Raw genomic sequence first — 26,328 nt, forward strand, 5'->3', positions numbered from 1 at the left:
ATTTGAAAGTGGTTATAAGTTAATCTTAAGAAATGTTAGATATGTTTCTGATTTGTGCCATAATTTAATCTCAAGTGCTGCCCTTGAGAAAGAAAGGCTAGAAGCAAGATGGGGTAAGGGTGTTATGAAAATTTTGAAATGTATGCGTGCTATGTTAACTATGATTTAGTTGCTGCATCTGTTTTGAAAAATAATAAAATAGATTTATGGCATAGAAGACTAGGTCATATCAGCATGCAAGGCCTTGAACTACTTCAAAAGGATGGGTTTTAACTGAAAAACTTGATGAAATAGATTTCTGTGATGACTGTGTATTAGAAAAACAACATAAAGTTCATTTTCCTTCATCACCTTTCCCAAATCCCTCATCATCTTCTTGCATACTTAACTATGTTCATATTGATGTTGGTGGACCTGCTTTCTTTCTAAAATTGATAATTACTTTAGGAAAGTTTTTGTTTTCTTAATCATGCAAACGTTTGAAGTTTTTGAAGTGGAAAACTTTAGTAGAAAATCAAACTGGTAAGAAGTTAAAAAGCATTAAGAATAGACAATGGTTTAGAATTCTGTAATCAATAATTTTCTGTAATTGAGTTAGAATTTTGTTGTTTTGGGCTTACTATTAAAGGGGTTTACACCCAATAGAAAAAAGTAATAATTTTTTAAATAAATTAGCTAGTAATATAATTCAAATTTTATTTTAGCGTCTATGAATAAATTTTAATTATCCATTATTATGGTACTAATTTTAGATTATTTATCAATCAATATTTCTATATTAAAATTATAAAAATATATATAATTTTTTATTTCATTAAAAAACCTTAAAGTCTGGAGTCAGAAAATTTTCTTGGAATTTAAAATTATTGATCCCTGAAAAAGATATTGTTCACAACAAATAAATTAACAAAAAACCAATGTACAATCTATACATAAATATTTAAAATTTATCCTAGCCATTGAGTTGCCGATAAGATGAATCGTAGTCATATAACATGTCGAAACTTCGAAATAAAGTATCATAATTGATGTAGGTAAGTGTCCCACATTGATTGAGACGAGAAGCTTGAGTGGTTTATAAGTCCCAAGACCTCTTCTTTCCAGCGAGGCGCCTTTTCAGGACAAAATCGTGAGGCTCATATGAGGTCAAAGTGGATAATTTTTCGCGCAACGGGGCACCATCGAGTGGCAAGCCGCATCAGTAATGTTTTTAAATTATTATTATTTATTAAAATAACTAAAATTAATGGATTACAAACTGTTTAATATAATTTTATTTTTTACTCTAAATTTTATTGTATTTTTATTCTATTTAATATATACACCTAATGCGCACAATTTGTTTTAAAATGAAATATATGACTTATTCTCTATACGCGTAATTTATAAATATTAAATCAGATAAAAAAAAAATGTAAAGTTTGAAATAAGCAATCCAATTTAAAATCTATTATCAAGTCAACGATGAAACGTGTTAAAAAAGTCCTACTTTTCCAGTGGCTCACAGTCACCTTAATCACCGTCCAATATTCTGCCGCTGATCATTCCTACATTAATAATAAATATGATTTTATAAGTTATATGTCTATGTGGTGTTCTATATTAGGATAAATTATAAAAATTTCCTCAATCTTACTATAATTATAAATATTTTTTATTATTTAAAAAATTACAAATATCCTTTTGGATTTAACGACCGTCTAACAAATATCCTCCTACAATGGTCTGTCACTAAGAAGTATTTATTAGACAACCATTTATTTTTAGAAGTGCACTTGTAATTTTTCAAACAATGAGAAAAGTGTAATTATAACAAATCTCAGGAGTGCCCATTGTAATTTACCTTTTATATTATAATGCAAAGCATAATGGAGACAAATTCATTTAGAGTAAATGTGCATTGACGCTGCTCTGACGTAAGGTCTAATTATATAAATATTTTTTGTAATAAATTGACATTATCTTATTACAAATTCATACTCTCAAAACACGGGACACATTTAACTGTTCAGATAATTAGATTTGTTTGAAACTTATAAAATGTCAGATTTTATTTTAAAAATAAAATTTTAAAGTGTTCGAATAAAATGAAATGCTGGATCTTAAAAATGTCAGCAACGCCGATTTTTGATCAATCTGAATGGTATGTTGAGATTTTATAATAAGTTAATAACTCTTCTTTATTTTTTTTTCGTGTTATTTTTTTTTTGCAAGAGGAGCTTTTAACGTCTTACTTCTGGATATTATAAGTTTTTCTGATGATAAAGAAATAGCAAATGGTTTTATAGAGCATATAAGTTCTCAAACATCTTATAAGATATTTTAAAATGATTATAAACTCAGCCAAACATCTTTCTGAAAGATTTTATCAAACACTTTTCAATATCTTATAAGGTATTTTTACCAATTTTTAAACTCAGCCAAAAAGCCCTCTTCGGTCATTTCCCCAACCCCCAAGCAATTTGTTCATATTACAGTTCCATCTCTCCACATTTCAATTTATTTAGGGTAAATCACAACTCCCTTTCGAATATTCGATATAATTATAAATATTTCTTTATTATTTGAAAAATTACAAACACCCCTCATTTTGATCACCTTCTAACAATAAGCCCATTCCATTAATCCCGGTTAGGTTTTCATCCATATTTCGTGATGGACTGACATAAATGCTCTTTTTGGATTATTAATTATAATTTTTTACATATATTTTTTAAAAAAACTAAAATATATTTATGAACTATTACTTCATAAATCATTAATTTTAATTTTACATATTTTCCCTACACTCAAATTAGTTAATAATTTTTCAATCATTTGAAAAAATCAACAAAGGTAAAGTAATAATTATTTTTTATTTAAACGAAGTTTTCATAATTTTTTAAATAATAAAAAATATTTATAATTATATGACATCAAATAGCAATAAATAATGCTATAATTTCGTCGTTTATTTAAAAAGATTCACCTACATCTATTAATGTACATGAGATCGCAGGTGATGTTTGGTGATAATAAATTGGCCCTCCACTCACATCACAATCACAACAAAACTTTATTGAGAAGCAATCAGCTGATGCAACAACCAAAGGCTCCCCCTTTTACCTCTTTATTGTGGATCACGGGCTTACCCCACGCTTACTCACCAACCCTAAAAATCTCGGATCGATTTTCTATTTTAAATTATGTTGTATTTTTTAGGGATAATCATACTTATTTTTTTAAAAATTTGATATAATTATACGTAAATTTTCTTTGATTTGAGAAATTATATTTAATACCCTTAAGATTTGCTTTCATCTAACAAATAAGTCCCCCTTGGTCAAAATTCATTGAACTTGCTCATATTAACAAAAAAAAACTGAATGAAAATTGATATTTTCCATTGATTGACTTATTACTGACATATTGCAGGTAAAATATTTTTTTTCTGAATTAAACTACCTTTATAACAGTGGAAATATACCTCCTCACATGCATTAATGCGTAAAGATGTATGAGGTAATTTGGTTATAAAATATTTATTTGACCTGTAATAAGTCAGTAATAAATCAATCGGAGTTACATATAAGTTTTTTGTTTATTTATTTTTATTAATCAGCAAATTCGATGATTCTGACTAATAGAGAGACTTATTTGTTAAACGGAAGCAAATTTTAAGGGTGTTAGATGTAATTTTTCAAACTATTGGGGGCCTACATATAATTACACTAAATTTTAGGGAGGAAAGTGTAATTAACCCTATTTTTTATTTTATATAATATATAGACACCTATGTGTAAAAAAGATGATGTATACATGGCGTTTATATGTTGCATAGAATAAAAGATGTAATATAAGTTGAAATAGAAAATTCAATTTGCAAAAATTAATGTCTTGTTTCATTTAAGGGGAAATAGCATTTTTGGTCCCATAAATTAGACCCATTTTATTTTTGGTCTCATTCATTATGCAAATTAACACTTTTAGTTCCGTAATTTATAAAAATTAACACTTTTGGTCCTCATCAACTTTTTCATCTATTATTTTAATGTTGTAGGCGCACGTGGCCATTCTGCCCACAAAAGTATATGGATGCTCCATTTGGTCTACTTGATTCATTTGTCGAATACATGATTATTTTTGTTGTTTCTACTTGGCTTCAATTTATAAAAATATGGGAAGGGTGGTACTTAATTTTATGTGATAAAAGAGAGAAATCCCCATTTCTTTTTCTCTAATTTCCTTCAAGATTTATTTTTTACCTCAAATATAGTTGTATTACCCCTAGAAAGTGGTCCCAAGCTGAAAAATGGGCCAATTTTTCCTCTACTAAAAAATACTTAACAGTCACATACTATCCACGTTGCCTACGTTATTAAATTGTAGACAAAAAGGTGAACAATAACCAAAAGTGCTAATATTTATAAGTTGTGGAACTAAAAGTGCTGATCCATAATAATTGATAAGGGAGAATGAAACGAAACCAAACAACAGCTACTACCGATCAAATGAAAAGAAAAAAACCAACAAAAAATCTACTCTATGCTATTTTTTTTTTCCGATAATGCAAAATGTTTAAATATTAAATTTATTTTACTGAATAAAGATCACATTGATATTTAAATCTTAGTATTAATATTTGATGCGTGTGATTTTAGTACGAGTCCAACGATCTTGGATCTTGATAATGAGTTTAGGCTGATTAAGCAAAAGACCTTGAAAAAGAGGACCTGCAAAATAACATGTTAACACTCGGCGCTCAACTTAGTTTCGGATTTAGGAATAAATAATTTGTAAAAATAAATCGTAATGAGAAATTGAGAGATAAATATGAAATTCATGAGAAAAATATGATTAGAATGCGAGTCGATAGCTGTAGGAAGAGTAGAAAGCAAATTTCTAGATTTTGGAAGGTCTCCTCGTTGGGGGATGGTGTCTGTATTTTCTCAATATTAATCTTTACTCCATGTCTTCTTCCAATGAGTCTGTACGTTTTCTCAAGGAAACCTCTTTGGGCAATTATCCTTCTGAGGCCACCTCAAGGAAGACAAGTCCTGTTTTACATTGATTTACTAGGGGCCAGAGGAGGAGCTTAAGAAGGCGACGGCTGCTCCTCGACGTTTGATAGATGATGATTCCAATGAGGAGGCAAGGGAAAATGAGGGTGAGGGTTCTTCCCCTGAGGAAGAGAGGGAGCTAAGGTCTCCTTTAAGGGAAGAAAGGACGCTTGGGTCTTCCTTTGAGGAGGACAGGGTGTCTAAATCTCCTCCTAGGGAAAAAGAGAAGAGGTCTCACCAAGAGGAGGAGGAAGAAGAGGAGAGGGTGCCCCAGTCATCGATAGACTGGGGGTCCTCTACCTCCTCCATAGATCAGTTGCTTCAAGAATTTCATGTACTTTTTTCCTTTGTTGTGTATACTCCTTCTCCTACAAGCCGTCCATTCAATTCTCCTCCTAAGTGTTTGTGTTTTTCTGTAGCCCAGCTACGCTCAGGTTTGCGTTTTCCTATTCCCCCTTTTTTTATTTAGAGGTTGCTTGTCTTTCTCAAGTCCCTCTGAACCAATTTGTTCTCAACTCCTTTAGAATTTTGGCTGTTTTTTTTTTTTTTATGGTATTTTGCTTTAATGGTACCCTTGTAACAGCACATGTCTTTACTAAATGTTATCACCTCCAACAGGCTGAAAAAGGCTTCTTTTGCTTTGTCCCTCAAAAGGGGGTGTCCTTATCGCCTCCTAATCCCCCCAAACACTGAAAATTAGTTATTTTTATGTCCTCCTCCCCAGTACCTGGTCCTTCCCTAGCCAGTGGGTTCGAGAAATCCTGCTTCTTGTACATGTAGGGGCGAGAACAACAACTTGGCTTAACTCCTCAAATGGAACTTTTAGGGGATCTTATCTCTTTGTTTTCTATTTGTTGCTACATATTTTTTCTTGTGCATCATTGGGGTATTAACTTCTCTTTCGATTTTGGCAGAAAGCATCATGTTTAGGAAACTCATAAAGGATCACGTCTTGGGAGGTCATTCTGGAGGTACCCCTACTCCATGATCTTCGGAACCCCCCCCCCCCCGGCTCTAGTGAGTCAAAGGGAAAGCGTCCGTCTTCCTCCTTCTCTGCGGTCCCAATAGCTGGAAGTTATTAAGGAAAAATAGCCTCGTATAGGCTCCATGAGGCTCCCCTTTCTCGTCCTTCGTCTGTGCCTCCTTCTCCAAAGAAGAGGTGGAGACTCCCCCTAGATCCTCGCGCGCTTTTCCATGCCTTCACAATCGCTAATCCTTGGATCAAGAGAGGGGGAGAAATCTCTTGGTGGCTAACTTGAGGAGGGGGATTTTATATCATGGGGATAAGAAATTTTTGGCCCCACTTCTGAAGGAGGATCTTGACGGGATGTGAATTTATTATCTATTTTTTTATAGTTATGCCATGTGCTTCCCTAACCTGTGCCTTTCTAGCATGATGGGAGTTGCCTTTACTCGGATCACCTGCGATCATTTGTATAACCCTTTTACTGGGAGGATCATTAGCTTCAGCCTTCCCCCCAGAAGTACTCCTGTGCTCTTCGTTTGGTAAAGACTCTGGATTGAAAATCTTTGCTTCCTTTCCTTTGTTTGTTTCCTACTTTCAGTATGATCTTATTCCTTTGGCTTTTTCCCAACAGACGTACTCCTGCAGATATACATTTTGGATAAGCCTTTCAATCTCATTCTTGAGATGCCGACACTCTTCAGTGGTGTGGCCGTAATCATTATGGAAATGACAAAATTTTTCAAACTTAGGACGTTGGGGTTGTTCTCTCCATGATCTGAGACGAGCTAGTAAGCCTTTCTGTTAGACTGCCATGAGGACTTGGGTGATAAGTACCGTCAAGGAGGTGTCTACTGCATTAACCCTTTGGAAGGGTACCTTCGAAAATCAGCTTTGGGGCTTCTTGGAGGGGGCCTCCTCCCGAACTTCTTTCCTTTTCTCCCCACGACTCTCTTTCTGGTAGCTTGGGCATCTTCCATGTTGATACACTTAGCTGGGCGAGCTAGGAGGCATTGAAGCTGGAAATGAATTTTTTGGCTAGGGACTTGAAGAAGTCCCCATCCAGAAGTCCTTGCGAGAAAGCACTGGTTTTCACTTCTTGAGTGGCGGAGGGTATCTCCATGGCTGCAACATTGAATTTCTACAGGTACTCCTTCAATGTTTAGTTATCTTTTTGCCATATGGAAAAAAGGCCGAGCTCCGTCTTCCGAAGCTTTTGACTATTGGCGAACTGGTGTAAAAAGAGAGATCTAAACTCTTTAAAACTTCCTATCGCTCCCATGGACAACTAATTGAACCATTAATGTGCGGCTGTAGTGAAGGTGGTGACAGAAATGCAACTTTTGATTCCGTTCGAGTACTTATGCAAAAGAGCTGCATTCTCAAATTGTAAGAAATGTTCTTGTGGGTCAGTCGTTCTATCATATTCAGCAATAGCAGGGGTGCATCAATTTGTCGGGAGTTCATCCATCATCACTGCGCCCGTGAAGGGGACACCCGACAATTCTAGGGGGTATTTATAATTTTTGAAACAAAGAGTAGATTATTGGAGGTATTTATAATTATGAAAAACTTTGGAAGGGCCCATCACAATTTACCCTTATATTTATATTTTAATTATTTTATTAATTGTTTTGTCTTTTTCTCTTTTTATTTTTTAATTTAAAGTTTAAAAAGGAAAAAAAAGAATAGAAGAACTAATTAGGAGGGGTGTTTTCACTAATTTTTGCTTTTACGGTGATAATAAATTATCAAGAAATTTGTGATTTAACAAGTAGGGAAAAGTTGAGAATTTTCAGTGAAAATTAAAAAAAAAAGTTGGATTATTTAGGAAGCAACTAAAATATTTATATTTTATCAATAAAGTAATAGAAAAATTGCTTATACACTTATATTAAATTCATTAAATCAATTCAAAATCAAATTTTTTTAGTTAAAACTACTATAGTTTAATATATTTTCAACAATAAATTAATAGTTATTTATCTTATGCAGAGACACCGTGAAATGTGAGACGGCACTAACGGCGCCGTTACATATCTTTCGCTGAAGCGGACGGAATAAAGATGATGCGTCTGTGGTGGGCCAGAACTCGGTGTTAGCGCGTTGCTGGCCGGCGCACAGCTTTCCAACACAGCTGTATCTTCCTGTGACCATCACTTGTCAAAATAAAAATATTATTCAGACATCCTTTTTTTTAATTATTAACTTATAGATAATTATTTATTTCTTTTTCATTGTCTTTTTCGATGAAGGGAATTTGAAGACCGTTTGCATTTGCACCATACCCAATAAGTATAATATTTTCTCAATCATTTGATTCATCATTTTTATCAACAATTGTTGGATTTGATTGGAGGAGAGAAGAGAAGACAATCATCATACACCAAAATACAACCGTCCTAAGGAATACTAGTTTCTTTTTTAAGGTTAAATGTAGCAAGCTCCCTATAAACTAATACAAATATAAAAAAGTTTTCAAAATGGTAATAGAACCACTTGAAATTATAAAAAAGAATGAATAATACGACTTCCTCACACGGCAAGTAATGAGCTTCTTTTTTAAAAAATTGATGTGGTTGCATTGCTTTTCTTTTAATATTTTTTACTATCAAGAATTGAACTCGGAGCTGGTAATGGAACCATCAGTTAGGCTGGAGTGGGCAATCTGCAAATAGCTATGCTGAGAGCATCATCGATGATCCTACTGATACACTTGTTCAAGAGCACGTTCACATGAGGGGGAGAGGTTGGTGGATCAAGAGCAGTGGGAGGTGCGCTATGAGAACCAAATGAGTTGTTTCCCCCGTGGCCTAGCAACCACTACTCTGGCAAGGAGAGGGGTGTTTTCTTCAAATGAGCCATTGTATGAATTAGCCATACTCTGGCAAGGAGAGGGGTGTTTTCTTCAAATGAGCCATTGTATGAATTAGCCATTCTTATGTCTTTAACTTAATGTTTCCATAGGCGATGCCAATGATACTAATCAAGGTCTAGTAGCACCACACTATTCCGAAGGATCTTCTGAGTATTGTAAGAATATCGAAGGATTAAGATGCAAAACAAGGATTAATACTTTGATATGTAAATTAGTAATTAGTTTGAGAAAAATAAATCAAGAACACTAAGCAAAACTATGAGAATTAACAAGTTTGGTGGTGAAATGTGTACAAGCCGTGTGGAATATGCTTGCAATAGAAAATATTATAGAAAACATGAGTATTTGTGAGCTCAAATGCGTATCTAAGAGTCAAAGTAAAGTTAAAAATCAAGTTACCTCCTTTGACCTACCTAAAATCTTATTTGTAGGAGCTAAATGAGAGAAATGAGGAGGCTGTTGAGAATGGTTAAGATTCTTGAATAAAAAGTATTTGACAGCTTATAGAGCTGGATGATGTTCTTAAAGACTGTCATGTGTTTTTTGGGGTCCTTGGATGATGTTCTTAAAGGCTGTCATGTGCTTTTTTGGGTCCTTGTCACTCTTTTATCGTAGAAAATATGGAATTTTGACCCCCCCATCCAATGTTTCCACGAAGATCTCTGGGGTGAAAGTTGATCCTCGTCTCAGTAGCATTGTCCAGGGCAGCAGGTAACCCCTAGGGAGTTCCTTAATATGCCTAGTTAAGCGATCAACCTATTGATTCAGCTCTTAGACCTTATTCCTTCTTGGAAAGTCTTCTAGAGCTTGGTGTCTCACTACTTCTTCAGAATCAAGCCTATGAAAGTGTTTAGGGCCTCTTTCCTAGATGCTCGTTCTTACTTTGGGAAACAACTCCTAGTTCTCAATGTTGGATGTGGGGGGTGGCTGGAGATTCGGCTGAGTCGCAGCCTTAAAGTTTGTTTCCTCATGTTGTGGTGGGGCACTCTATCATTAGTTATCTCCAACGCCTACTCAATGAACATCTAATATATAGTGATCAGATCACCCCTTGGGAGATTTTCTCCCAGGATGTTTACTTAGGTCCTAGATCGCCACATTTTTGCTAGAGTTCTTTGCGACATATCTTAAGAAACAATCATAGTGATTTCCCACAAACGACACCAGGAGGTTTACTAAGGTTAAATTTAGATAAGGAAAGATCCATGAGGCGCTTAGGAAAGTATCAAGATCAATTTGTTGAACTTGGCTAGCTACTTGTGCTTTAACCCTCAGATGTCCAAATTTCTTATCGAGCTCCTTAAGGTTTTTCCTATGATGCTTGAGTTATGATGATGAAATTTGTTCCAAAGGCTTCCATCTCTTGCTAAAAAGATTTGCAAGAATGTTTTCATGAGATTTAATGATGACAACATTATAACAATATAATACTAGCATTCAACTTGCCATTTAATAATAAAAACCTTCTCAATTTGAGATTCACATTTATTTTTGCTGGTTGAATATGAAATTATTGTCAATAATTAATTAATTCTATCAAATTATTTATATATATAATTTATCAAAAATTAATTGTACATTCCAACAAGTGCAATGCAATTTTATTCTAGAATTACGATTTGGAAGTTAAATCATTAAAAAAACTATTCAATTAAGTTTGATCCGGACGATTTTGACGATTCGAAAATTTGTTTGATCACCCCCTACGTATAAACATCCAGCGATTTCTGAAAATTAAGGCACAAAAAAGTCCTCAATTCACAAAAATTAATAAATTATTGGACCAAATTAAATTAATTTATCACGGGATCAAAAACTGCTATACCCAAATATTTATAGGATAAAAATTGAAAATAAGAGGACCATAATTCTCGTAGAAAGTTTAATTTGGCAATATTTGGTGAAAGTTTAATTTGGTTCACCAATTTCTTAATTTTCATGGATTCAGGATTTTATTCATTGGAATTTCCAAAATCCCCATTACTATAATTTATACCCTCATGTGACGTGTATGTGGAAAAATCTGGCACGTCAGAAAGTTCCTGCAAAATAAATCCTCGATTTTCAACGATTAGGTCCGTTCAAATCCAGCTAATTACACGATAACTGATATATACTTATTATGTGATTGATTACTTTCCAACGACTTATATTAGACTTGTGTAATTGATTTAGGTATGATCATACCAAATATGAACTAGAATTATTCCAGAAGAAACTTCGGCCTTATTCCTAAGTTAAATATCAACCGTATAGGAAATGTTTGTAAATATTTCTGTCATGGCTTAGTTAGAAGCTCTCTAGCTATTCTTCCATTTGCTCCCTTAGGGAAGTACCCGCCGGGAACATGCTCGTTGCCTGTGCCATACATGATTCTTAGTATCTCCTTGGGAGATCTGCCGTAGGAGAGGGAGTTGTAGTCGGCTGATAACACGTTGCTTACGGTCCGATTCTCTGCCCCGAGACATGGAGGCACAATGATGCCTTCATCTCTTATTCCGCACATTGCCAGTCGGTTTCTCAGCTTAGAGATTTGAATCGTGAACACCGCGACTGTGTGATTGTATGGATGCACCACCTTTGCTGCCCGCTCGTAGAGGTAATGTCTTATAATTGCATCTTGCCCTGCTTCCACCCCCAACAGTCCTGCCAAAACCTACACCGATCGATGTAAAATGAGCTCTAGTTTTATTTTACCCAATGTGAAAATATTAATACGAAAAAGTTTCCCTAAACAAAAAATAAAAAAAAGAACAACACGACTCCTGAACTTTTAATACTGTAAAATAACTACATTTGCTTGTCTTGTTAGTAGTAACTTTTATTTAGCTAGGCTTAAGAGACAGGAAAATTTTACACGATTCAATAAATCTAGTGTAGGATTCACAACGTCAGGATCGACATGAGTAAACAAGTACCCCAAGGGGAACCAACTATATAGCAAGTACAATATACTTGTCATGTGATTGGTGTACAATTTAGGAAAAGTGACATCAATCACACAACAAGTGTGATATGTTTGTTCTGTAATTAGTTTGATTCAGTCGAACTTGATCTGGATAAAAAATTTTAGTATCGAAAGATTGGGAGGTTGGACTCACATGTTTTGGAATATACCCGATGAGGAACGGGTTTGTGCCCACGTACCCCAGCAATCCAACATATGGAATTACATAAGAAGCCAACATATAGCTGAGGCTATTACGGTAAGGGTCGAAAGGCGGCACCAACTTGTAGCCAAACGCTTCATCGAATACCTTTGCAAAGTTTTTGGCACTAAGGTCCATCAAAGGCCTAGGAAATCCTCCTACGGTTGTCTTGAGGGCTCTACATGAGCATCAGGATGTACGTTTAATCAACACAAAAAGAGAGAAAAACAACTTCAATTACAAGAACATACATACCTTAGGTGGCCAACTTCTTGATAGCCAAATTCTTCAATGATTTGCCTTGTGAGGAAATCAAGATTGGCTTTCTGAGCACCGATTGGTGGAGGGCCGCCCATCACCAGCTCTGGTGCAACGTGGTCTAGTCCATAGCCGAGGGCGCTCCAGAGAAAATAGTCTGCTTCCAAGTGCTCTAGATTCTCTGGAAACTGCATCAAATCTATATCTCCTTCATGTACCGGAATGCCATGTTCCGGATACTCTGGCGGGCACAACGTGTTGGACTTAACTATGTGCTTCGTGCATGACACCGAGACAATAAACCTAAACATCAGAATGGATGTAAAGGCTGAAAGAACCTGCATCTTTTTTCGGATTTTACGTTCTTCTTCCGTATTTTGATTGAACTTAGTGGATCAGAAGAGGGCAATTGGATTATAAAGACTTCACAACCATTGTCAACAAACCCCATCACCCTCAATCCCCCACGACCAACAAGCAGCAGCAGGCAAAGGGAGCCTAAAATAGGCTTCTCAACCTCAACAAGTGATTTCTATATTAAAACAGCAGCATTGAAGGTTTATGCTACTTGTAGCAAGTGTACATAGTCCTGTGGAGTTTGCTTTTTATGTGTATGCTCCACCTACATCTGATGGAGGAACTGAAGGAAAATCTCACAAGGGCAAAATCGACTTTGCGCAAGAAAGCAAAATTTAAGGAAGGCCACATATTTGGATTCGTCGGACTAATTACCGAAATACCCACTATACTAGATTAGTAACCGTGGATAAAATTGTATTTTCGCCTTGCGTGTACTAAATGCACCCCATAGTGTGTGTTAATGGTTTCAACCCCAAAGAGAGAAAAAAAGGAAGGAATTAAGTTGGAAGAGGAGAATACATTGCAAGATCAAATGGTTATTCATGTGTGCCCGATCGCTTTACAAAGAATATAATTACTATTATATCCCGTAATCTGTTGCGATCTTACTTATTCTGTAATCTATTGCAGCTTCATCTAATTTCGTGTTCTTTTACGACGACATCAACATCGTTCGTCCGAAAATTTCAAAATACGAGTGAAAGGTATGCAAAATTAAAAAAAAATATTAGCTATATATAATTACAATTAGGGGAATGATGGAAGAAGAGTTTTTAACAAAGGGCAAAGTAGTCTTTTTCAAAGAAGATGGTGAAACTATATATTTCTAGAGTTACGTGTACTTAGGAAATTAGCCTTAGCAGAATAATTGGATCCACATATAGCACACAATGAAGAGGTAAAATGATTCTATCCCCCCCCCCCCCCCCCCACCCACAATTGCTAGAGACAGTATAAATACCCCTCAAACATTATAAAGTCGAGTTTTAGAGAGAGAGAGAATTTTGCTACCTTGGAATTAATGCGTATTTAAAGTGTATATTCAGATTGCTTGTTATTAACTTATTCATTTAGTGTATTTTAAGAAAGTATTGCGACTTCTTCTATTTTAATTATGTATTCTATTTAATATACATGCCACGTATATAAAAATTACATTCAGATAACTATATATATATATATAAATTATGTTATTTATTGTATTTAGGAAAATATTTTCTTCTATTGACTTTCTATGTTTTTTTTTTTTTTATTATTATAAATTGATTATAACCATTCATGTCGGATATCAATATTTGACAAACTAGTAGAATGATCATACTCAGATCAATAATGTTAAACACACTAAACCTAACCAGCACCTACTATTAGAGTAGAAACATAACCTACTATTTAATAGAAACAATACACCTACTATTCAGTAAAAATAACATCCCACACATAAGAAGGGATTCGAAACCATGAGTCTCTATGCCTTAACAACCATTGTTGCTACTGTAATCTATTGAAAACCGATTGACACAAAATTTGGTTACGAAAGAAAAGAAGTACGGTACCGAATTATCCACCGAAATATTGTAAACGAGCAAAATTATTCTCTATGAATAAAATTTAGCAATTTACGCTCCTATATTTTTTAAATGCATCGATTTATATATTTTCCTATATTTTTCAAAATGAAGCAGTTTACCTCCTAACAGGGAGGTAAATTGCTATTTTTTTTATCATAGGGAATAATTTGCCCGTTTGCAATATTACAGAGAATAAGTTGCATTAAGTCCCTTTATTATACTTGTGATTTGATGGATTAATTGTACGGTTTTATTTTCAAGAAAAAATCGGGTTGTATTAATACAAACTCAGTCGAAGGCTAAACATGTTTGAAGAATTAAGAAACAGCCAACTAAAGAAAATACGGATTAATTATACGTTATAGATGACAAAATTTGATATAAAAAGTACAGTCGGGTCATTTGGGCTATTCATTTTGCCAACAAAGCCATTACTGTGAAATGTTTGATTAAGAAGATAAAACACATAAATAGATTATCAAAATTACAAGTTTCAACAACTCATACCCAACTTTAGATTTTTTTGTTTTAAAGTTTTTGGTTTGTACGTGCATTCCTAGGTTTTGGGAAAGTGATATGATCTTGTTTGGTTATATAATATATACTTGTGTTATGCACAAAAAAATTATAAATTTTATAATATATGAATTCTAAATTTTATAATAGTATGTCATATTTTAATAACCAATTCACTATATATATAATAAAGCAGACTTATTTATTCAAAACTCAATATGATATTCTTTACTAAGTCAATTTATGAAATATTTTGAAAATAACAATAGAGTATTATCACATTTTGCTTATTGATAAAAAAATTATAGAAATTTTGAATACTATATATATATTCTTATTGAATTAATATAATTTTGGTGAAACAAAAATATTAGTATTAAAATAAATTTTATGAAGATATTATCCTATTACGTTTTGATATAAATTCCCCTATAGAAAATGTGTTTCGTGTTAAATGATCCTATAAAAGTAAGCATAAAAAAAGCATAACAACACTTTTTATTTCCTTCATATAAAAATTAATAGTATTTGAAACTAATAAAAAAATAAATATATAATATTTCTAAATTATATGTGATGTGCATGGCTTGAGGAGGCCCAATCTAAGAAGGACAACAAGGCCTAAAGGCCACCCGATATGCCTACTCCAACAACCCGAAGGCCTAGCAGCGCAAACGAAGGATGGAGGCCCAAGGCATCTTTAGATTTGACCCATAATCATGACCCAACAAGGACGATCGATTCAAATATTCACAAGCTCGGCAATCTCCCCCCTACACTTTGCAAATAGTTGGCCCGCCAGTCAATCACCACATCAGACCACGTGAGCCTTAGGGACTCAGCTTAAGAAGGTCTGCTTAAAGCCTGGGACTCCCTAGCGGCTAGGGTTCCCTAGTGGTTGGGACTCCCTGCTAGTGAAGGGTTTCCCTCGATAAAAATACATTCCTATTAGATGCATCCAATTGCGGATAAAGGCATTTTTCCACTTATCCAACCACCTTAACCCATCTTTCCTGAAATCCGGGAAGAGGGAAAGATCCCTAGTAGGCGGAGGCACCCCCTCCTATATATACAGGTTTGATCCTCCATGCGGGGATGGCTCTCAGATTCTTTGCTAATTCCTTCTAGCATTCTCTTGTAAATTTGCACATTTCTTTCAATCTAATCAACATATCTCAATTCCTTATAACGATTATTTATTTTCTTGGGTTATCTTTTCTTGGATGCAACACTGACTTGAACTTCGGAGTACTAACGTGTTGTTTTGCAGGTCTATTATTTTAGGATCATAAAAGCGTTCCAGTCCAAACCCTGAATGATAGTCCAAGTTGCTTAGACCTGTGCCATTTTCGCACGCATCAATTGTGTTGTCTGTCGAAAACATAGAGTTGAAGACGTGAGTAACAATGAAAACACCTAACAACACACCAAACAAGCAGAAGGCCGCGGAGACAAATGGTAGCACCCGGACCCTGCAGGTCGTGATAGGGACGTCCCTAGCACCCGCCAGCAGAACACACCAGTCCCAGCACCCCCTAGACCCGTTGATCTGTTGGCTAAGCCTCCTCGTCGCAGCATCTCCTCCAATACTTCTTCGGGAGAGTTATCCCCAGCACTCCTAGGAACTATCCAGCAAATTATTATAGCTGTCATTGGAGAACAAATGGAGACACTGGTCCCCACCCATGTGGCAACTCTATTTGATGTGGATTCCACCAAGGAAGAAGGCGAGATGGGCCTCCTAATCCTTGTACCCCCAGCAACAGGAGGTCAAGGACTCCCTCACACGCCCAACAAGAGGTCCCATCCTAATGGCTCGCTCGTCTATAGTGTCTGCAGAAAGGCATCCAATGTGTTCAGTACCAGATCGCAAGGACGCCTTCGGAAGAACAACAGTGTGTCCCCTTCACAGAAATGGTGATGGTAGACGAGCTCCCTATGAACTGTCGTACTCCAGCTATCCCCGAGTATGATGGTTCCACAGAACCACAAGAGCATCTCTCACGCTTTGAAAATGCAGCCTTTCTACATCGATACACGGGTGGGATCAAATGTCGTGTTTTCCTCACCACTTTCGCCAGAGTGGCCCAGCAATGGTTTAATTAGCTGCCTGTGGGAGCAATAGGAAGTTTTCAGGAGTTCCGATTCCTCTTTCTACACCAGTTTTCTAGTAGTAGAAAACTTTGAAAGGTTGAACTTAATCTCTTCACTGTACGAAAAAAGGAGGGCAAGCCTTTGAAGGAATACTTGTAGAGATTTAATGTAGCTGCATTGGAGGTGCCCTCCTCTACCTAAGAGGTGAAAGCTAGTGTCTTCTCTCAAGGACTCCTGGATGGGGATTTACTCAAGTCTCTGGCCAAGAAGCCTGTCTCCAATTTTGTTGCCCTCTTAGCTAGAGGTACAAAATATATCAACACGGAAGATGCTCAAGCCTCCAAGAGAGAGAGTCGGGGTGAGAAAAGGAAGAAAACAAAGGAAAAGTCCCCCACCAAGAAGCGCCAAATTGATCTCCAAGATAAAAATTGCTTTTCTAGAAAGTGAATTCTATGTACACCACGTGATGGTCCCTATCACTCAAGCTCTTATGGCTGTAGAAGGAAAGGTGTTTGTTGGTGCGCCCCAAACAGTCAGGGGTGGCCCCATTGTCCAAGTTTGATAAATTATGTCGTTTTCACAATGATTATGGCCACACAATAGAGGAGTATCGACACTTGAAGAATGAAATAGAGTGACTTATCCAGAATGGGTATTTACAGGAATATGTGTGTTGGGAAAAAGCTCTGAAAACATGGCCATATTAAAAACAAGAAATGAATAAACCTAAGGTATCGAAGGATTCCAGATCAGAGCCCCCGCCCAAGGACTTCTAGGTCCACATCTAGAGGAAAGTTTGAACCCAACAACCCCCCACGTAATGGGATGATGTAGATGATCATGGGAGGCCCCATTAGGGGTGATTCACACCATACTAGAAAGACACAAGTGAGAGAAGCTCACGACATAATTGTTTAGGAGTTCCTGGACGTAGAAGCTTTGGAAGAACCCCTCCCCCCTTTTATTCAATTTCGGGCGAGCGGAGTGATCTAGGCCTAAGGCCTCCCATAATGATGCTTTGATCATGACATCACTACTAAACCAATTACGCAATAAGGCAAATCTTTATAGGTTCAAGCAGTTTAGCAGATATATTGTTTGGCGAAGCTTATGACCAAATGCAGTTGAGGGACATCCCCTTAGAAATGATTAACACCTCACTATAAGGTTTCACCGGTGAAGTGGTACATCATCGCGGCATGATCTCACTGCTCGTGACCCTAGGGGTGGGTCTACTCAGAAGACCTACTTGTTGAAATTTCTTGTTGTGGATATACCCTCAACTTACAATGTTATCTTGGGAAGGCCTACACTTAATATTTTTTCTGGCTATGATATCTATTTATAAAATGAAAATTAAATTCCCTGCACCTGGTGGCGTGGGAGAAGTGCAGGGGGAACCTTTGCAGTCCTGTAAGTGTTACATAGAATTTGTGCAAAAAGGACGAAAGAGGTGTTCAGACGAAATACCTAAGTTGGAAACCCCAACCAGGCGAGGAAATGACCGGTGTTGGAGGAAGGAGCTAAGGAGGAAGGAGAGAGACCTACTAAAGTCCAACTAGCTGAGGAGCTACTGGCTATAGAACTCAAACCCGAAGGTCTAGAGAAAACTACCTGAATTGGCTCCCAAATGGAGGATACGATTTGAAAAAAAGTAATTCAGTATCTACAAAGAAATATAGACATTTTTTCTTGGACCCCCCACGAGTTGGAGGGAATTAATCCAAGCATTATCACTCATCACCTATACATAGACCCTAGCATCAAGCTAGTTAAACAAAAGAAAAGAAACTTCGGACCTAAGAAAGATAAGATTATCCAAAGCGAGGTGGATAAACTATTAGCTGCAGGACATATTAGGGAAATACAATTCCCTAAGTGGTTTTCAAATGTGGTTCTAGTACCTAAGCTAGGAGGAAAGTGGAGGATGTGCATACACTTCAGGAATCTTAACGAAGAATGTCCTAAAGAATTTTATTCTCTGCCTGGATCGACCAGTTGGTGGACTCCACATCTGGTTGTGAATTACTGAACATGATGGACGCCTCACAAGGATACCATCAAATAATATTAGCTCTTGAAGATCGTAAAAGAGTTAGCTTCATCATTTCTGTCAGAACATTCTGCTACATCGCCATGCCATTTGGCTTTAAAACACGGGAGTTTACCTATCAATGTTTGGCAGATAAAGTATTCTGACCTCAATTGGGGAAAAACATCGAAGTTTACATAGACGACATGCTAGTGAAGAGCAAAAAAGATGAGTACCACATTATAGACTTGGAGGAAACATTCTCGGTGTTGAGAAAGTATAGGCTGAAGGTCAATACGGGGAGATATGCGTTTGGAGTACGGGAAGGCATTTCCTAGGATTCATACTCAAAGGGGCATTGAGGCCAACCCCCTCAAGATCAGGGCCATTCTTGACATGAAGACACCGACCAACGTTAATGAGGTGGAATGACTGACGGGGAGGATATCCGCACTTAGTCGTTTCTTCTCTAAATCTATAGGGAAAAACTTACCTTTCTTCAAAAACATTAAGGAAATCAAAGAATTTTGAGTGGGACACTAGTTGTCAACAAGGCTTTGATGAACTTAATGAGTACTTGGTGGGCTCCCTCTGTTAGTGAAACCCTCACCAGGAGACACCCTCTACCTTTATCTTTCTGCCACTCCCCAAGCAGTTAGTTCCATTCTCATCTGAGAAGATAAGGGAAAAAAGATGCCCATTTTATTATGTCAGAAAAATGCTAAATGGAGCTGAAGGATAATATACCCCCATCAAAAAATAGCCCTTGCATTATTGGTGGTCCCGGCTAGGTAGCTGCTCCCTTATTTCCTCTCATATCCCATTGGAGTAAGAACAAACTTACTTTTGAAACAAACCTTGGGCAAAACCTGACACTTTAGGACGATTGGTGAAATGGGTGATGGAATTAAGCGAATATGACATCTCCTACTTGCCACGAACAGCTATCAAAACCCAAGTTTTAACGGAATGTCTCCGAAATAACTAGGGCACCCCTGCAAGAAATTCCTAAGAAGAGAAATGGATGCTCCATGTGGATGAATTAGCCATAACACAAGGAAGTGGAGCAGACATAGTCATTACCTTACCTCATGAGAAGATATGGAGTGGGCCTCTAACAATGAGGCCGAGTATGAAGCACTTGTAATCGACATGAGGATGGCTCATAAAGTTGGGGCTAGACATCCTGTAGCCTACTCGAATTCGCAATTAATAGTCAAACAAGTAGAGGACACTTATGAAGCCAAAGAAGAAAGCATGGTACAATATATGCAATAAATAATAGAGCTAAAAGTGAGGTTTGAAAGTTTTTAGATCATACAAATCCCAAGGGAAGAAAATGGTAAGGCTGATTGCCTCTCCAAATTAGCAAGTGTCTTGGAGGATTGTCGAATCAGGCACATTACTATAAGACACTTACCAAAACCAAAGGCTCCTTTCAGCATCCAACTGATCTCCCCAGCGAAGTATTGGCGGATACCTGTGATAAGATGGCTGGAAGAAAGACACCTCTCTCAGAATAGATGGGACGCTTCCAGGCTTAAGGCTCGAGCCACCCATTTTTTGTAATGGGGGGATCTTATATGAGAAATTTTTCACACACACCCTGCTTCGATGTTTATCCCAGTAGGAAAGAGTACACATACTAAAAGAGATACATAATAGTTGTTGCGGTACACATGCTGGAACATGGATTTTGGTTAACAAAGCCTTATGGGTCGGATACTTCTGGCCTACTATGAAGCAAGATACAAGACAATTAGTAAGCAAATGAAAAAAATATCAAAAGCATTCCACCCTCATACATCAACCAACAGAACCTCTTACCACTATGTTATCACTTTGTCCTTTCTCACAGTAGGGCATGGACATAGTGGAACTTTTTCCTCTAGCCTCGGGACAAAGAAAATTCCTCCTCATAGTCATTGACTGCTTTACGAATTAGGTAGAGGTAGAACCACTTAGTCGAATCATGGAAGAAGAAGTAATGAAATTCATATGGAAGAATATCATTTGCCCTTTTGGGCTTCCTGAGGGAAATAATTTCAGACAATGGCTGATAATTTCAAGGATAGAAAATACAAAAATGGTACGAGGGTCTAGACATCAAGTAAAGATTCACTTCAGTGGCACACCCCGAGGTCAATGGGCATGTGGAGGTACAAATCGAATATTAGTTCAAGGGATTAAAAGAAGACTAGAACAAATAGGGAAAATTGGGCCGAAGAGTTAACCAGATGTTTATGGGATTACAGGACTGAATGTCCATGAGGTAGAGCCCTTTCACCTTAGTATACGGGACCGAGGCCATCATTCCTACTGAACTGGAGATGCTCTTTCACAGAACCTTACACGTTTTTGGAAGAAGTATTATAGATCTCCTTAAGGAAAATCTAAATTTCATTGAGGAATTGCGAGAAAAGGTGTTCCTCCCCATACAACGATATAAGAACATTATGATCAGTACCTACAATAGAAGAGTAAAAGCTCGAGGCTTTCAAGTCGCAGACCTAGTCTTGGGGAGGGTCGACGCCCTAAAACCAGTAAGAAAGCTTCATCCCAACTAAGAGGGGTCTTACAAAGTCAAGGGTTTAATAGGTTGGGGGTGATATGAATTAGAATACAGTGAAGGGCGTTCTTTGCTTTGCCCATGGACCGTACATAATCTCAAGAAGTTCTATGCATAACGAAGTATATCCTCCTCAACAAATAGGTCCTCTTGAAGGACATCCTCCTCAACAAATATATCCTCCTGAAGGACATCCTCCTCAATAAATAAGTCCTCCTAAAGGACACCCTTATCAATAGATAAGTCCTACTGAAGGACAATCCTTCCCACGCACCCAAGACACCTTCAGCCTAAAGACATCCTTTGTGAAGGTATGACATTTTTATGCTTTATATGAAGTATTAAGGTGAGGCACAAATTAACATAGGAATAAACTCTGCAAAGAAATGCACAGGCATCTAGGGGACCCTGAGCTCCCATCAAAAGCCCTCGTATGCCCTTCATATCTACATGCACGCTAATTCATAGCTAGATAATATGAAAAATAATCATGTTTCTAAAGAAAAATGGAATATTAGAAGTGCAGGTTTGATAGCACAAAAAAACATTAAGCAGGGCACCCTCATCCCTAAGCCCCCAACACGTACAACAAAATCCTCTAGCCAAAATGTAAATACATCATCTATAATTCATAGCAGGGCAAGGCATAGACAGGGACAAGAGAGGAAGCACCGATGATTGCAGTACGGCCCTCGGCCTAAAACTTGGCCGGGGGATAAGGAAAACAAAATTCTACATCTAATAAAACAGAAAAAAGAAAATATTATTTCATCCCCACCTACGGTGGGGGAAGAAGTAGAGCAAAGCAAGTAAGCCAGTTATTTTCAGGATTCAAGGGAAGGGGGGCGAGTACACTTCTCATTCATTCTCCCACAAGTGAGGTCCTTCTCTATTCCATTGGCCTAGGCAGTCGTGAGGGGAGTCTCCTTGGGGGGCTCTCCATTGAGGGCAGAAGGGGCGTCCTGTTCTCTTGGTTCCGAGGTCCCTCACTTGGGACATCCCCCACTATAGGAGTTAATGCGGCTTTAGGTGGGACTTCTTACCTCAACCTCTCTTAGTATATGATTTACATCCTCGTATGAAAAATTCCCTCGAGTAAGCATAAAACAAAATAAAGCCACAAGTAGTTAACAATCAATAAAAAGGAGGGACTTACCTGACTTAGTTGTGAAAGAATTTGCCACGAGAATCGGAGGATTGGCAAAGGGGTCTGGAGAACCGTACACTATGGCATCGAAATTAAGAAATTAAGACTCCTCTCTATTAGGGGATAACCCTGGGCCATGAACTGCTCCTTGCAAGCTATGAAGTTATACTCTAGGTAGCGCCCGGCTATTTTCGTCATCTCTTTATAAAAGTCTTCAGACTTCTAACAGTCCATGAAGCGACTAGCCCAATACGCCTCCAAATACTCTCGGCTTTCATCGGTGTTGGGGAAATCAAGCTTAGCCTAGTTGACCGCCTTTTTTACCTCCACTACTCGGGAGCAGTTTCCTTATGCAACTCCTTTAAGTCCTTCTCTGCCTGTTGATAGCGCTTTACAACCTCCTTTTTTGCGTCATTTAATTTGGCATTTTCAATACTCAAGAACTCCACCTTATTCTCCAGTTTTCGCCTCTAGGCGTCCCCTTGAGAGGCAAGAGGCGTCCCATGAAGACATGAGAAGAAGTCCTCGCACAAAGAGGTTGCCTGAAATATAGAAAGAAAATCAAGAAATGACCCACGAAACGAGAAACTAGAAAGGGCAAGAGGATGTACCTTGACCAAATGCGTGGATCTCATTCTCTCAAGTTCCTCTTAGGACACGGGGGCAAGGAGGCGTTTATCCCTCTAGGTTAGCATCCCCCTCATAAGTTTAGCCACCAGGGGGGAGTCCTTTTCCCTCTCTTGATCAAGGGATTGGCGCATATACAAGCTGTCCGAAGAGGAGCAGAAGGACTTGATAGGGCACCCCCTCAGCTTGGAGAGGAGGAGGAGGTGTAGCAAAAGGTTGTGTAGAGTTGATCGGATGAGTACACAAAGAACTCACCTTAGCCTTCTTTGAGGAGACCCTTAATGTAGACGAAACAGACCGCTTTCCCTTGGAGTCACTTTAAGCCGGGGTCCCCTTGGAAGATCTGGATAGAGGGGTAGCCCCCGAACGGCCTCCAAAAACATTGTCACAGATCAACTTGCTAAACATGATGTCCTTTGTTAAAAACAAAACAAGCTAAAACCAAATTTTATTAGAATACAAGAGTTAAAGAAAATATGAAAATCATAAAGATAATCAGGGGCTCTCTCAAGGGTTCAACTCGAGGACTCAGGCTAAAATGTCCCAGGAGTCTTTCATCAACCAAGACACAATAGTCATAAGACTTTCCATTCAGCTCCTCCAATAAGGATGAGAGGGCAACCGTCTTTTTAGGGACCATAACAACAGGAGGACAGTTATGTATCTGATGACTAGGAAAAGTCCAAGGACGGGAGGGCAACACATAGAAAAAATATTTTTCCAACGTTTGGGGAGATGAAGAGTTGGTAGGAAGAAACTCCCCCCCCCCCCCCACACACACACACACAAGGAAGAGAAATGGAAAACACCAGTTTCAATGCGCTTTAGTTGGAAGCACTGTGCGAAAGCTTTTGTTGTTACAAGGGCTTTATGAAAACGAAAAACTATAAATAAAAAAAAAGCTGGCTAAAGCAAGAAAGGAATTGAGAGCTAATTAATTGAAAGCAACCTAGAAAAATTGAGTGAAATCTGTGTAGAAAGGAGGGATAAGGAAATGGAGAACTACTCTTAATTGGGAAGAAAAGAAACTCAAGCAATTTAGGGGGGGAGACTATTGGGGAAGGGAACATAAATACTAAAAGAGTGATGGATGTAAAACTCCTTCACCAGTTGGACGGTGGAGAGCTCGAGACCGAAGGGGCCTCAATCCACCGGCAACTGGGCTACATCCCTCCCCCCTTCCCCAAGAGAGGACCCCTCCTCCTCATTACTTCCCACCTCCTCCTCCTCAAAAGCCTCATCCAACAAACGGAGAGCGGCCACCACCACCTGCAAGCTCCACCGCTAGCCATTCGAGGGGTTCAGACGAGCAATGGCCCATTCTCCTCAAAATTACCTCAGAGGGATCATCACGTGGAACAGTCTCTCTCACAAACCTCACTGACTCGTTGGAAGATGCCATGAATGTACAAGAAGATGAAACAAAGGAAAAAAATACTGCAGATGAAAAGCTAAAGAAGAATATGGAGAGGATAACACTTATAGACTTGGGAGGTGAGAGGAGATGGGAGATTATGCCTTGAATGAAGGAAAGTGGATGTGGGGTTAAGCCCATGTTCACCCTCATAACTGCCTTTCATTAAGCAGTTACCAAAGATGACAAACGCATGGGAGGGGTCGGTTATCGAACGCTCCCTAGAATAGCAGTCATGATGGCTAGGTGAAGCCCTATCCATCATATCAAGGCTGACAAAAGACTGAACACAGAGCTCCAGATTGAAGGTAAAGGTGAGAAAAGGAAAAACGAGGGATATCCGATGGAGAAGGCCCTCCTAGAATGGTATAGGGGAACTCATCAAATATGAAGACCTCCTAATCTAAAGAGTCGACGGGCATCCTTTTTCTTTTAATTGGGGGGACTGAATGATGTATATGGCATGAGGAGGCCTAATCCAAGGACAACAAGGCCCAAAGGTCACCTAATATGCCTACTCCAACAGCCTAGAACGAAGGATGAACCCAAAGCACCACTGAACTCGACCCATAATCGTGACCCAACAAGGATGATCAGTCCAAAGGTTCACAAGCTTGGCAATCTCCCCCTACACGTGGCGCACAGTTAACCCGCTAGTCAACCACCACATCAGACCACGTCTGCCCTAGGGACACAGTTTAGACAAAGGTCTCCCTAAAACCTAGGACTCCCTAGCAACTGAGACTCCTTGCAAGTGAGGGGTCTCCCCCGAAGAAAGGACACTCCCATTGAATTCATCCAATTGTGGATAAAGACATTATTCAACTTATCCAACCACCTTAACCCATCTTTGCTAAAATCCGGGAAGAGGAAAAGGATGGGGTCCATGTAGCTTCTGAGCAAGCCCTTCCAACAACAAATTCAGTTGCAGGGGGTACCCCTCCCCCTCATATATACAGGTTTGATCCTCCATGATGGGGATGGCTCCCACATTCTTTGATCACTCCTTCTAGCACTCATCAAGATTGTCTTGAGAATTTGCACATTTCTTTTGATATAATCAGAATATCTCGATTCCTTATTATGATTATTTATTTTCTTGGCTTATCTTTTTTCAAATTCAATACTGACTTGGGCATTGAAGTGCTAACGTATTGTTTTGCAGGTCTCTTTTCTTAGGATCATAAGTATTCCAGCCCAAACCTTGAACGATAGTCCAAGACCCCTGGACCCATGGCATTTCCATACACATCAATATGATAACAGTACAAATATATTATAAAGAATGTAAAATGGTACGAACATAACATATAATAGCAATAATGTGCACACATAATAAAAAGGTTCTAGTAGTTGGGTTCATGCTCATTAATTGTTATAGATATTGTAAGATAATTGAGTTACTTTTTAATAAATAATTCCTTTTATCATATGTGATGGGTATGGCCTAAATACGATTAGCCCAAGAAGGAGGCCTATTTCCTCAAGATCGGCCCAAGAGCGGCCCAAGAGGGAGGCTCGTGGGCTCAGCCTAAGGAGGAGCTCCCCACCCTAAAATCTGTCCAAAGATGAAGCCTGGAAGCTTGGCCTAAGAAGGAGGCCCAATAGCTTTCCAAGGCCAGTCTGAAAGGAGGAAGGTGCACTCAAGGGGTTGAACTCTTCAGCCTAAGAGGACTTCCCACTAGGTAGGAGTCTGCACGAAGAATGAGT

General features: G+C 38.0%; 1 protein-coding gene across 1 annotated transcript; it reads right to left on the minus strand.

Moving 5' to 3' along the window:
- Positions 1–10,920: 10,920 nt before the first annotated feature.
- On the minus strand, positions 10,921–12,747 carry LOC105172382 (ferritin-like catalase Nec2). Its single transcript, XM_011093779.2, has 3 exons — positions 12,286–12,747; positions 11,983–12,208; positions 10,921–11,537 (listed from the first exon to the last, which is right to left on the minus strand). The coding sequence occupies exons 1-3, from the start codon at positions 12,630–12,632 to the stop codon at positions 11,160–11,162; spliced, it is 951 nt and encodes a 316-aa protein (XP_011092081.1). The 5' UTR covers positions 12,633–12,747; the 3' UTR covers positions 10,921–11,159.
- Positions 12,748–26,328: the final 13,581 nt, after the last annotated feature.

The sequence above is a fragment of the Sesamum indicum genome, linkage group LG10 (genome assembly GCF_026168435.1).
Source record: "Sesamum indicum cultivar Baizhima isolate 11 linkage group LG10, ASM2616843v1, whole genome shotgun sequence".
In the NCBI taxonomy this organism is placed as follows: Eukaryota; Viridiplantae; Streptophyta; class Magnoliopsida; order Lamiales; family Pedaliaceae; genus Sesamum; species Sesamum indicum.

Coding starts and splice junctions, on each gene's coding strand:
- LOC105172382 (XM_011093779.2), bottom strand. CDS start 12,632: ATGCAGGTTCTTTCAGCCTTTACATCCATTCTGATGTTTAGGTTTATT. Junction 12,209..12,285: donor CAAGAAGTTGGCCACCTAAG/GTATGTATGTTC, acceptor ATGCTCATGTAG/AGCCCTCAAGACAACCGTAG. Junction 11,538..11,982: donor TCGGGTATATTCCAAAACAT/GTGAGTCCAACC, acceptor CGATCGGTGTAG/GTTTTGGCAGGACTGTTGGG.